Raw genomic sequence first — 13,350 nt, forward strand, 5'->3', positions numbered from 1 at the left:
AGTGCAGAATGCACTATTGTGATGGTTTGGTGGGTTGGCGTTTGCTAAACCCCTAAACCACTAAACCACTAAACCACTAAACCACTAAGCCACTAAACCGCTAACGCGGTGTAAACTTTTAATCACCAATTAATTAATTAATATCAATTAATTAATTATTTCTGTAAAGGGGGGAGGGGATGGAGAGCACCTGACCGTGTGCCCTTGGTAAATCGGGGAGTCCATTACGATACTTACAAGTGAAGAACTCAAGGTATATATTTGTTTCAGAAAGCACTATGCTCTCCTTGTGGTACAATTCTTTCTGGAAAAAATACTTTGTGCTAAACGCATGCGCAGATCAGTCTTCATCACGAACATTGCGTTTTTCTTCTGCAGAAGGATTCGTGTAGACTCCGTGGCCCCAAGTTAAAACCACAAATTAATTGAATTAGACAGTAAGGCGTCATAGCAGATCATGTGAAATATTTCTTGATATGGCAATGCTGTTTTCTTAGAAAAGGTGATCTAGCATCTCATAATTAATTGATAACCTGATAACATCTGTGTTATAATCAATGTCGCCTTCTTTGCAGAAAATAAATCACGTTACCATAAACATCATGTTACATCCGTTTTTGACAAAAACAAAAGTATGTTACATGTTTTTGACAAAAACAAAAGTATCTCGTTTGCTGTTTCAATAACAAACTGAAATTCAAGCTATCGAAAATTAAAATAACAGTGACGTGTTTAGAAATTTTGTATTAAAGCCTAACGTGGTGTGCTTTTCAATGCGGTTGAATTCCTGTAGAATCCGTGGCGTTAATTTAATTAGACTTAAAAGGCATCACAGCGATCTGCGAGAAAAAAACAACAATATCATGTTACATCCGTCACTTCCTTTCCTTTTATTTGTTCTCCATCGGTTGAACTAACCTCCGTTTTATTTTGTAAAACCTCTGCCGCTTTAGTGTTTGAACATGCTTTCGTGACGGTTCCGACATTTCTTGAAAGAAATCTTCACACTACGTGCTTCTCGGCTTCATGCTTGAGTGAGCGTGTGACGTGTTCACAGCGCTTTCGTAAATCGTAATTAGGTATGCAAAAACTTGCACCGGGATTTTCGGCGTGAACACCTGATAACCAGGAAACAAATATCCTAGCTGTACTGCGTTTTAAAAACCCTTTCGAAAAAGATGTTTTTTGATTAGATTTGTTCTTTAGTTTTGAGAATCGTCTTTCGTGCAGTTTAAACCGTAACTTAATTAAATTAAACAAATGTCATCGATGTCGCCGTAAAACAAACAAAAAACAAGAGTTTCATGTTACGGCATTTTCAAGGAAAACAAAAGTATTTTGTTACAAACGAACGAAAGTGTCGTGTTACGTTTGCAAAGATTAACGTAAGGAACACCTAGGAAAGAATACAAGTAGCCTGTGAACAGTTTTTCCGAAAGTAAAGTAAAGCAAATAAACACGAACATATATAAAACATCATACTTTCAATTGTTCCATATTGCATTCTGCACTTACCAAATCATCGAGATTTTTAACTTTATTGATTTAGAGGTGAATTATCTTTTTAACTCCCGAGTATTTGTTGTCATTGTATTGCAGACAGTAGATCAGTGGGAAAGAGAGAAAAAAGCTCGTGCAGATGTCGAAAAAGTTAAAAGGAAAATCGAAGGTGACCTTAAGGTAAGGTGTCTAAAACGCTGAGCGTAAAAACATTACGCGCGAGGAGCCAGCATTTCCCTCGCGCGAGGCCCTCGCAACTCGCGCCCTATACTAGCGCGGTGGCCGACAACACTACACGAGGTTGCTGATAAAGCTATTTTTGGGCCAGGAAAATGTCACAAAGGGCTTTTAAATTTAACAGCTACTGAAAATTGTCCATGTAAAGTTGACGTTTTTGTGTTGCTTTGTGTACACTAGATGACACAAGACAACCTGGAGGATGTAAAGGGCGAAAAAGCGCGCCTGGAAGACGACTTGCGAAGGTAAACTGCGCTAGCATGCTAACTTCTTAAAGTATAGAATAACAACAAATATTTTCAATTCTCAACTGGTTGTTTTTCGCCTATTGGCTTTGTTCAGGAACGAAGTTTTGTCCACTTGCGAACATTCTTTCTTGGTTAGCTTGCATGCTAACTTCTTAAAGTATAGAATAACAACAAATATTTTCAATTCTCAACTGGTTGTTTTTCGCCTATTGGCTTTGTTCAGGAACGAAGTTTTGTCCACTTGCGAATATTCTTTCTAAGAGCTACAGTTGTGTTTTCTCTTCATTCAGTTATCTGTGACTTCAAATGTTTTCAACTGTCATTTTCCCACTTGCTGTAAGGATTATTGCCAACGAGACAGCCGAGCCAAGAGGTGAGGCTGTCGAGGCGGCAGAATCATAGAGCCGTGTACGTATGAGTGTATAGGCAGAGAAAATCTTAAGTTCTGCGTAAGGGACTTTTTTTTTGACCATATTTGGGTGTAAGTAAACCCCATATTTGGGTTGTATTGTTCTTCCCAACTGGTTCCCAGTCTCTCACTCCTTGCTAGAGAGCAAATGACCGAAATGGCGTCCACGCAGCTCGCTGTTAAAATTTTCAATGTGGTCATTCATTACATCCCTTTACCGATAAATACACCTTTAGGGAATTATAAATCGAAAGAGAATACCCTACAGAATATTCGACCGCCGAAAAAATAAACATCAAGGTCTTCAAAGCGATGAAATATTATTTTAACTTTGGAGTCCTTTGATTTACGATCGAAGAGAGACATGAAAATCAAAATCATCAAAAGCGGACTGTTGACTTCAAATAGAGTTTTCTTGACTTATGAGAATGCTGAATGCTGAATGCTGTAACATTTTAACGTTGAAAATAATATAAAGATTTGTCAAGAGTTATCAATCTGTCAAACCCGTAGCCTGCATAGCAGACATCTGTGTACGTTTTTTAGTGTTTTTAAAAGAGTGCGCGATCGCGAGAATACGCGCGCTGGAAACTACGGCGCCTGCTACGCAGGCTATCAAGCCTGTGTCATTTATGAGCACCAGAGAAATAGCACTTTTTTCGCATATTACCTAAAATACAATTTACCATATCAGTGGTCATTTCAAATATAGTTCTATCAAAAACCATTCAATATCTGTTCTTATGAACAAACATGAGTATTTCGCGCGTTGGCACTTACCGATAGGTACAACTAGTAAAACATGATTATAAAACTTGCTGTAAGGATTATAAAACAACTAAAAAGTAAAAGTGAAGGATGTATTTATGTGAAAGATTCTTCACTTTTGTCATTCTTGACTGTGTCATTTTGTTCCACAGGAAAGAGCAAGAACTGAACGAAAGCAATGGCAATAACGAAAACCTCCTAGCACAAATCGAGTCACTAAAGAAGAAAATCAGAGAGTTAGAGGTACGGAGAAAAAAGTAATAAACTGAGAGATGGTGGTAAAGGGGGGGTCTAAATCATGTTTCACGAGAGAATAGGCCATTTCACCTTTCACTCAAAATAAATTAACCTTTTTTTACGAAAGCAAGATAAAAGGTGAGAGAAAATTGATAAAAGTAAATACTCATCACGGAAAGTTGCAATTTTGAGCGTTTAACTGCAACCAAACGGAAACGGATTTCCTTTTGTTTTTTAGAGCCCAAAAGAGCAGATGCTCTTGTGGGCTGAGCGTCAGCTCTTCGCGGGTCAAAATGAGTCCTCGTAAAAAAACAGAAGGACTTTTTCTAGTTAAAATGTCCACTAGAACCGTTTGAACTGTATGTGACCTTTATATTCTACATACACTTGAGTCCGCGGCTATTCAAATTTTATAAAGTTATTCGACCACAGCCTAGTCTTTTGTGAAAGTATGTTTGCCTTTGCAAGGTTTTCCCTTTGTTTCGCTGGTTGAATTTTAATGAACCATTGACTAAAGATTAAACTTTAATAGCAGTTGAAGGCAATTATGCATTCCTGCATAACATTGTCACGAGGTGGTCGATCGGACCGTTTGGAATCGCCTTATCTTGGTGGATTTCGGATGAATGATGTTGAATAACAAACCTGTGCGGCTAGTTCGTGAGATCTGAGTTTGTGAAAGCATGTGGGCAGCGGAGTCGCACAAGTACAGTTTCTATGTACATCCCCCAGACAAGAAGTCCGCTGTAGGTGAAAGTATTTCTCAGTTTCGCATGAAGAATCTGTTTGCTTGTTGATGGCGTGAAATTATAACATTCCAGGCAATTCGCACCTTACTGAAAATTGTGCTTTCTGATAACTGATTGTTTAGTTTAAGACACGGAAAAATATTGGCCAAGTTATTTGCTCATTAGAACAGACACGATGATTTACAATGTGATCTTGTACATGTATGGTATGTATGTACTGCACGAATGTCGGTTTTAGCGGCTGGTATGAGCAAAATCTAGCTGGCGTTCATATTTAGCATGTCTTGGTCTTGCTACATTGTGGTTTCACTGCGAAATTACAGCACTTGTGATTCAGAGCAGAGATTTCTTCGCTCCATTGAGTTTGTACTTTCTTTGTTCTCAGGCCCGCATCGAAGAGTTGGAAGAAGAATTGGAAGCAGAGAAGAATGCGCGATCCAAGGTATGCAGTGATAAGATCAACCTCAGGAGCCGTTGTATATCCCCAAACATAACTATCGTTTGCCTTACCAGGGGTTTGTACTTGCTTTATCCCAGAACAACTTTTTTTGAATATGGATGAGATTTCTGTGTCTTTCTTTTGCAAACAGAACAATGTACAGCTAATCTGCATCTTTAGATTCTTTCACTCTGGGTCACCATTACTCCACAATCTTCATCACATAATTTCGGCTCAACAAAGCTGATGAAAAGAATGTGTGTCTCAGCATGTTTCATTTACCGTCTAGACTCGATAAGCAGGAGGGCATTTTGCGTGCGCATGCGTCGATATGGACTAGTGCGCACGACAGAGAAGTTCTGCTATCGATTGTTTACATATTTTCCACAATTTATGGCCTAATTTCTAGCTCAAAATGAAACGTGTTTTAAGTTTTACTTGCTGTATACAATACTAAGAGTCCTTGCTTTATCTTCTGACAACAACAAGCAAAGTTTGGTGTCGGCGTGCTGTTTATCTGATCGACTTTGGCTATGTGTATTAAACATTGCACGTGGACAAAATGGCGACCGAATGTCGAGAACCTAAATACCTTGCCCATGTTTTTAATAGCCGGAAGATCTAAACGGACAAAGCGCTACGGCTACTTAGTACTAAAGTATAAAACAGCAATTTTAACTATACGATGTTATAATCAAGTATCCCGGGTTTGAGCGAGTGGTCATGATTTTGTTCAGATTTGTCATAAAACTACAATTTAGTCGTTCTCACAATGCAAAAATCTCAAAATCTAGCCTTGATCTCCAGCGTCTACCGATGATATATGGAGCCTGAAGTACTTAAACTATCGTCTAATGCTGCGAAGGTAGCGTTAAAAAATGGTCAATTGTGGAAATTTTTAGCTTTCTTTAACGTACGTTCTCGCTGGTTTATCCTAACAGAGAAACTATCGTTTGCGATTATTTCCTTAAACGTGAGCATTGGTCAAAATAACTTCACATTTCGATGATACCACAATTATTCTGTTGAACAAGAAAATAATTACTGCGATCGGTCTTAATTTTAAAGTGTTATGGTAATTCTTTGCTGGTAGACTATTTGTTTACATTTTACTATGTTAATTAGTACATTTTTGGCTCCTTTATCAAAATCTAGCCTTGATCACCAGTCAAAAAATAGCATGAAACGAACAAGCTATATATATATTTTTCAGAAACGTTCTAATAACTGCTGTATAAAATGTCTTAAGAAATAATTTTTAACTATAAACAATGTTATTTTCAATTTTTCATTCAACGTTTATTTCATTAAGTTTGATGTTCATTCTGTTATAACGGCTGTTTTACTTCTGTGTCGCCTAAATGTGTTTTAAAGAACTGCAGTTCTTGTTCCAGGAAACCCTGTTTGCCAGTCGAGGGCAAGTTGGCTTTGCTTTGGAGTCATCAGTGAGCTGCATTATCATGTGCAGAACACCCAAACATGTCGTTCCCCTCAGGGAAAACCCTTTTCTTTGGTGGCCGTCCGTTTAGGCAAAAAATCACCCGACAAGCTATAATATTGCTCGCACTCTGCCTGTATTACAGCAATTGATTTGATGTGAAGTTTTGATCCTAATATATCACACTCCAGCACACGGATAAATGTTTTCCTCTTTTTACGGCCTGTTTAATTTTTGTCGGTGAAGGCTTTCCTACCTGTCCCACATATTTTCCCATTATTTGCAACAACGATCCCGAAGCTGGCCAGAAAATCTGCTTTATAAGAGCCTTGCCACACACAAAACACTTTTTCTTAGCGAAATTTAGGCCTATATTAAATTATGTGACGATAAACAGTACAAAAAACAAAGTTTGAATCTTCCGCGCCATTTTTATTCCCAAGATCACGCGGTCTTTGTACAGCGGTTGCACGCATGCGCACGCAAAATGCCCTCCTGCTGACTCGATAACTGCAAATACAGTTACTCTCTATCAAGAAAGAACCCGCGTGGAACGGCTTATATTTATTTTGTTATGTGATTAGTGTCACTACAAGGGAGCATTAATAAATCAGCCCTCATCCCAATGTCAAATTATGCACGTCTTTTTAAATCACCGAAATCAGTCGATAAGCTATTTTTGTTTGAAGAAAGCTATCGTGACTGTTCAATTCTAGGCTTTAGATTTATCTCGATTGCACAGCAGGGTTTAATGAAAATTATTCAGGGTCCCACGGCTGTCCGGAAGTTGAATCGAATTTCCGGTTTGTCATCCAACAGGCGGAACGCGCTCGAATGGAACTCGAGAGGGAACTGGACGATTTGAACGAGCGTCTGGAGGAACAAGGAGGCGCCACCCAAGCACAGGTAAGTGTTGCAGAGTGTAAACAATTAAAACAGAGAGAATAGAAGCTACCGGAAATGGTAAAACAGAAGTGGCCGGTAATGGAAGTTTGCTTTTTGACGTTTTGCATTTGTTTTGTTCTTTTAATTTGAAATTCTGCAACTCTTAGAAGTGAGAAGATAGTCAAGCTATTTCGCTTTGTTTTCTGCTGTAGATGGAACTTAACAAAAAGCGTGAGAGTGACATCACCAGGTTACGACGAGAACTCGAAGAACAGGCTTCCCAACATGAACAGTCGGTCAACAGCATGCGCGCAAAACAGAACCAGGCCTTGCAAGAACTGCAGGATGAAATGGACTCCGTGAAGAAATCGAAATCTAAGTAAGTTACTGAAGCTCTTAGTGACAAGATGAAAACCAACGCGAACGCTCTTTGGGCTCGTCACGCAATCATTCCTCTGTCACGCTCATCGCGTGACGACCTCAAAGAAAGTCTGCAATAGAAGACTAGTCAAACTTTACCATAAATAAACGTAAACTGAAGGCGTAAGTGATGTTACTTTGCCTTGATAGTTATAGAGTGTAACTGTGTTCTACAAGCATGTTCCCATGACTCATCTACAATTCGTTTGTAGGATCGAAAAGGAAAAGAATGCTTTGCAAGCTGAAGGGGACGATCTTGCTGTCAGCTTAGAAACGTTGCAAAAACAGAAGGTATTGTGCATAGTTGCATTTGCGTGTTTATATTGTTGATTTACAGATTATGCACTTGTTGTTGTTGTTGTTGTTGTTGTTTTATCTAACGGTCTGTTTGTTGTTCTCAGACTCAATCGGACAAACAGAACAGAGCCCTCGAAGAGCAACTTAGTGATCACAAGTACCAGGTGAGGAAAGAAATCAGTTAACGCCTTAAGCAGTCGTCTTCCTAGTAAAGCGAGATACAAAAGTGCAGAGGAATCCCGATTTATCGAACCTCCAAGGGAAACGTAAATTGGTTGGAAAAATCAGGGTAAAATTGCATTTTTCTACTGAGTAAAAGCGAAGCTAAGGGAAACCACTCGGGTTTCCTGAACAGTTTCAATATTCATTTGTACGCCCATTTGCTCACACCGAAAGTTAGTGTCCGAGTCGAAAAACATTACTCGTGAAGAAAACCTCTACTTCTCATGCCTCTAATAACTTCGTACACTATATCACCCACTCTACAGCTCTGGGATAAATGAAAAACAAAACATCTGGGAGCAGGTTAAGTCCTGGTTGGAAAGTTGTTAAATTTGGTGCCTTTAAAATCCAAAAAATCTACGTCGTACTCTTGCTGAAATATCGAAAACAAAGAAAGAGCCCGTGAACGAGCCATAAAGTAAACGACTTAACGTTCTCACCTCCTAAGTTATTGATCATGGGTCTATTTTCTTTAAGGTGGAGGAACTAAAGAAGAGTGTTGCCGAATTGGAGATCTCTCGTAGCCGTTTGACCCAGGAGGGCGGAGATCTTGGAAAGCAAGTCGAAGAGTTCGAATCGAAAATGACCGTACTGTTGAAAAACAAGAAAACTCTTGAGCAGACAGTGGAGGAGCTTAAGAGGCAAAATGAAGAAGAAACCAGAGTAAGATTTCTGCTACATAACCTTTCAGTTTCTAAAAGTGATTCACACCTATTTTCTCCTTACAAAACCCATACATTATCAAGCAAATAGGTGAAGAGAAGAACGAAAATCATAAACTTAAGGCCTGGCAATACGAGGAAACATGTCTCCAGAAACACTCACAGCTTGCGCATGTTTCCCCAATGTTTCCCAGTTTTGCCACACGGAAACCATTGTTTCCAGCGTCAATTTATGTTTCCAAGAAGCAGAATTTGCTTCTGTTACACGGCAGAAACATTCCGTGTTTCCGCAACCATGGTAAGACGAGGAAACAATTATGGAAACATGTTTTCTCGTTTTGTCAGGTCTTAAGGAATGAGTCACAATCAGAGCTTGGCAATGAAACGGTTTCAGTCGTCAAAGTGAAACTGGTTTTGAACTATAAACGTTCCTCTGTTTTAGCTTAAACTGGACGCTCAAAACAAGCTGAAGAATGCCGAGGCTGACTGTGAAACCATGCAGGAGACTATCGAAGAGCTGGAAGATGGCAAGGCTGACCTGCAAAAACAACTCATGAGGTCTAATGCCGAGGTTGCTCAGCTTAAGACCAAGTTCGAACAGGAGGTGTCTGGTAGACTGGAGGAACTGGAAGACGCCAAGTAAGTAAAGTCTAACTCATGTGAACCCTTTTTCATCATCCGGAGTGAAAAATCATAAAATATTCCAAATTTAAACTTGCAAGATAAGGAATTCAAACACTACCACGTGAAAGAACCACTCAAGAACTTTCCTTTGAATGGTGACACGCACAGGTTTTATCCACAGACGTAACACGTTAGAACCTCCTTGTACACGTGCAAATTAACTGCACCATCCACGTACGGTGCTGCTGAATTGTTTTCATTTGAATGGTCTGTCACTAGGGTTTTATCCATAGTCTTGAAAGAGTGCCTCTTTGTACAACATAGGAAAACAGTACCCCATGAAAGTAACGCTCAGTAGTTTTCATTTGAATGGGCACACTTTATGGTTTTAACCACAGAATTGAAAGATAGATCTTCCTTGTACAACATAATAAACAGTACCACATGAAAGTACTGCTCAATAGCTTTCATTTGAATGGTCACGCACTAGGGTTTCATTCCCAGACCTCATGACGCAGGGGTAGAAACCAAGTTGTAGTGGTATTTAACTTAACGTTCTTCCTCACTCTTTCTTCAGACGCAAGCTGACACAGAAACTAACAGAGACGGAAGAAGCGCTTTCCAGCGCCACTCAAAAAGCCAGCAATGCTGAGAAAGCCAAGAACAGGCTTAACTCCGAGTTGGAAGATGCCCTTATCGACTTGGAGAAGGTAAGCTTAGAATTGATTACTGTTTAACAATGAATTGTCTGAGACCTGATATCACTCCTATATCAAACTCGCTGTTAAAATCCTACGCGTCAGTTTTAGCCGTTAGAGAAAGAATTCCTTTCTTCGGGGAGAAGGGATGGCGCAGTGGTGAGAGCGCTTGCCTCCCACCAATGTGGCCTGGGTTCAATTCCAGGATCTGGCGTCATATGTGGGTTGAGTTTGTTGTTGGTTCTCGTCCTTGCTCCGAGGGTTGTTGCTCTGGGTTCTCTGGTTTTCCTCCCTCCACAAAAACCAACACTTTAAAAATCCAATTCGATCGGAACAGTGGAGGAAGAGCCACTCTGTCGCAGTGCAACTGCAAATTCCAATTTATTATTTTCTTTTGATTGTTTATTTTCTCCTAACAGGCTCAGACAAACAGCGCCAATCTGGAGAAGAAACAGAAGAAGTTTGACCAGCAGATAAACGAGTGGAAGCTGAGGTGTGATGAATTACAGGCCGAGGTCGACAATGCACAGAAAGAGGCTCGCAACTACTCCACTGAGGTCAGTCACAGATCCGCTTTGATTTGTGAAGTTTATTTCCTACTTGTAGACCCGCGTACCAGAGTAAGCCCTGTTGAGATAATTCTAACGGAGTTTTTTTATCCTGCTCCAGATGTTCAAGCTGAAAGGCCTGAATGATGAAATGAGCGAACAGATGGAGCTTTTGAGAAGAGAAAAGAAGAGCTTGGAAGGTTTGTGTTTGATTTCCTCTATAAAAACCCCACGACTCCCAAAATTGCCTTAATTCAAACCTAAAAAATCCCAATTTTATTTCCAAAGTATTATAAGCACCATGCAAAAGTCAGTACTTATCAACACCTTTGATTTGAATGGTCACACACTAGCCTTTTAACCACAGACTTCAAAGTTAGAACCACCTACGGAACATAATAAGCAGTACCACATGAAAGTACTGCTCAATACCTCTGGTCACACACTAGGGCTTCATCCACGCGTCTCGTTGCAACTTATTGGGAAAGCTGGCATTCATATGCACAATATTATTATTATTAGTTAATAAATTTCAATGCTGATTAATGGATCAAATTTTTGTTCCACAGCCGAATGTGCCGATTTGGCCGAGCAGCTTGGAGAGGGAGGCAAGTCCGTAGTGGAAATTGAGAAGGCAAAGAAGAGACTAGAATTTGAGAAAGACGAACTACAGAGCGCCTTAGAGGTACAGTGCACACTGAAAGTTAAAGGAGAACTTCACTCCAGAATGACCATTTATTTTCTTTACGCCAATAAAAAGTTTATACAAAGATATGCTATTTACCAAAATTTCAGCCTCCAACGTGCGCTATAACCCTACGAAATCTTTCCCAAAACTCGACAACTGAACGCCGCCATCTTGGAGCTGGTAATGTATGCGTGACGTCAAAGAGCTCAGCCTGAAGTTTGGCGGGAAAATTTAAATACTCGAAACTCCTTGTTTCTTCGTAGTGGCTTTTGTTTGTCAATGCCTGTTTGTGCATCTCCATTTTGCTCAAACAGAGCTCCAAGAAATAAAAAACAAGGAGTTTCGACTATTAAAATTTTCCCGCCAAACTTCAGGCTGAGCTCTTTGACATCACGCATACATTACCAGCTCCAAGATGGCGGCGTTCAGTTGTCGAGTTTTGGAAAAGATTTCGTAGGGTTATAGCGCACGTTGGAGGTAGACTGTCCACAGCCTCTCGATTTTTCAACGCAAAAAAGGAAACGAAGCGAGCGCGCGGGGCGAGGGGGGCGGGAAGCGAGCGAAGCGAGCGAAGGAAAAAATATTTTTCGCTCCCCGCCCCCCACTCTCTTGCTTCTTCCGTTTTGCGCTGGCGTCCAGTTCTCTCGCCGTTCGCACCGCGCGCTCATCGATCGAAAAACACGAAAAAAATAGAGGGCTGTGGACAGTCTAGTTGGAGGCTGAAATTTTCGTAAATAGCATATCTTTGTATAAACATTTTATTGGCGTAAAGAAAATAAATGGTCATTCTGGAGTGAAGTTCTCCTTTAAAGGAAAACTGCCACATTTAGAACAAAGTTGTCAAAGAAGTGTTGGGAAAAATTGGGAACAAATATCGGTCGTTTTGTGGCGCTTACCGCCATAGAATTCTTAGAATCCAAAATTGGACCCAAAGTCAAAACATAGCAATTTCTGGTAAATTTTTCCTCCACGCTAATTTTTTTTTGCTTTGTTTTCAACAAATTTTCTGTATAGTTTATATAACAATAGGTTTCTGATCAAGACGTGACGCAAATAGAATAAATGGCACGCGATGCATGCAGAAGCGATGGCTTTTCACAAGCGGTCTTACATAATTTTGAGGAAAAACTTAAAGTAAATAAAAGTAGCTGACACCTTGTGTGTGAAAAAAACTGTTATCCAACTGCAGCTTACATTTTTTAAACGTAAGAAGCTTGTTAGTGATTGTATAGCTGTTATGAATTCACAGACCAAGGATGCAAATAATACATTTTCTTCGTAGATTTTCTCAATTGAACAACAGTAATATTTTATTTTATATTTTTATACTTTTTTAGATTTCCTTATTTTGTCTCAACTAATATTGCGTTATACTGTCGTGTGTTATCACGGGTAAACGACATACGATACGCGCGAGCAAGCTTTTAAGCTGCGAGAAAGGTCAAACGGTCTCTTGCTCACAGTGTCCCTTTGTATTATAAGAATTAAAAATTTCTGTCAACTAAATCTAATAGACCCCGTCATGTATAATTAGTCTCTTTCGTTTATACATTGTAGTGTTCCATTCTAACTGCACGGAAGTATTTTGCTTTTGTGTTTACGCGGCGATTTCGATTTTCTGTTCAATCGGGCCAAACAGACAAACCGAACCGTTCGTTCGATGACATAAAGCGATGTCACGCCATCGCTTAAAAACTGTTCACGCGTCTAAGTCACGCTATGTGTTGCGTTACAGGAAATGGAAGCTGCTCTGGAAGCCGAAGAATCCAAGGTCACCCGAGCTCAACTGGAACTTACTCAGTACAAACAGGAGGCTGAGAAGAGAATTGCGGATAAGGATGAGGAGTTAGAGAACATGAGGTATGAATGCACAATAAAATACATCTCCAATCATCTTTGGGATTTTTATATATGTATGTATTTTTTTTTTCGGCAGGAAGAACCACGGCCGACAGCTGGAGAGTCTACAAGCTTCTCTGGAAACCGAGATCAAGTCCAAGAACGACTTGGTAAATATCTTGATATCCTTGATATTTTTATTTTCACAATCCACATTGGGTATTCCCCGAAAATTTAGCTGGAGGTTTAGTTTTAGACCCTACCCAAGAACTTCTTCGGTTTGCGTGTACGTCTGAGAAGGGCTTCAAATTCCCGATGTTAATTAAACCGCAGAGATGAAAGCAATGTTAAAATAGTTTCTTCCAAGAACTATCCCTAATTTCCTGTCCAGAGTGCAAACCATTCCCTTAAAGCTAAATGTTCCAAATCTATGCCCTGTTTT

General features: G+C 39.8%; 1 protein-coding gene across 1 annotated transcript; it reads left to right on the forward strand.

Annotated features, from left to right (window-relative positions):
• Positions 1-1,599: 1,599 nt before the first annotated feature.
• Positions 1,600-13,152, forward strand: LOC144640330 (uncharacterized; the record flags this gene model as incomplete). The annotated part of the gene is made up of 16 exons (XM_078499502.1): positions 1,600-1,680; positions 1,918-1,982; positions 3,315-3,405; positions 4,534-4,590; positions 6,845-6,931; positions 7,123-7,289; positions 7,543-7,621; positions 7,732-7,791; positions 8,327-8,512; positions 8,954-9,150; positions 9,713-9,845; positions 10,253-10,390; positions 10,503-10,581; positions 10,951-11,066; positions 12,805-12,929; positions 13,006-13,152. Coding segments are annotated over 16 exons (1,808 nt in total), but the record flags the coding sequence as incomplete, so codon positions are not given.
• Positions 13,153-13,350: the final 198 nt, after the last annotated feature.

Source organism: Oculina patagonica, unplaced genomic scaffold (assembly GCF_052425735.1).
Source record: "Oculina patagonica isolate OP01 unplaced genomic scaffold, crgOcupat unplaced258, whole genome shotgun sequence".
In the NCBI taxonomy this organism is placed as follows: Eukaryota; Metazoa; Cnidaria; class Anthozoa; order Scleractinia; family Oculinidae; genus Oculina; species Oculina patagonica.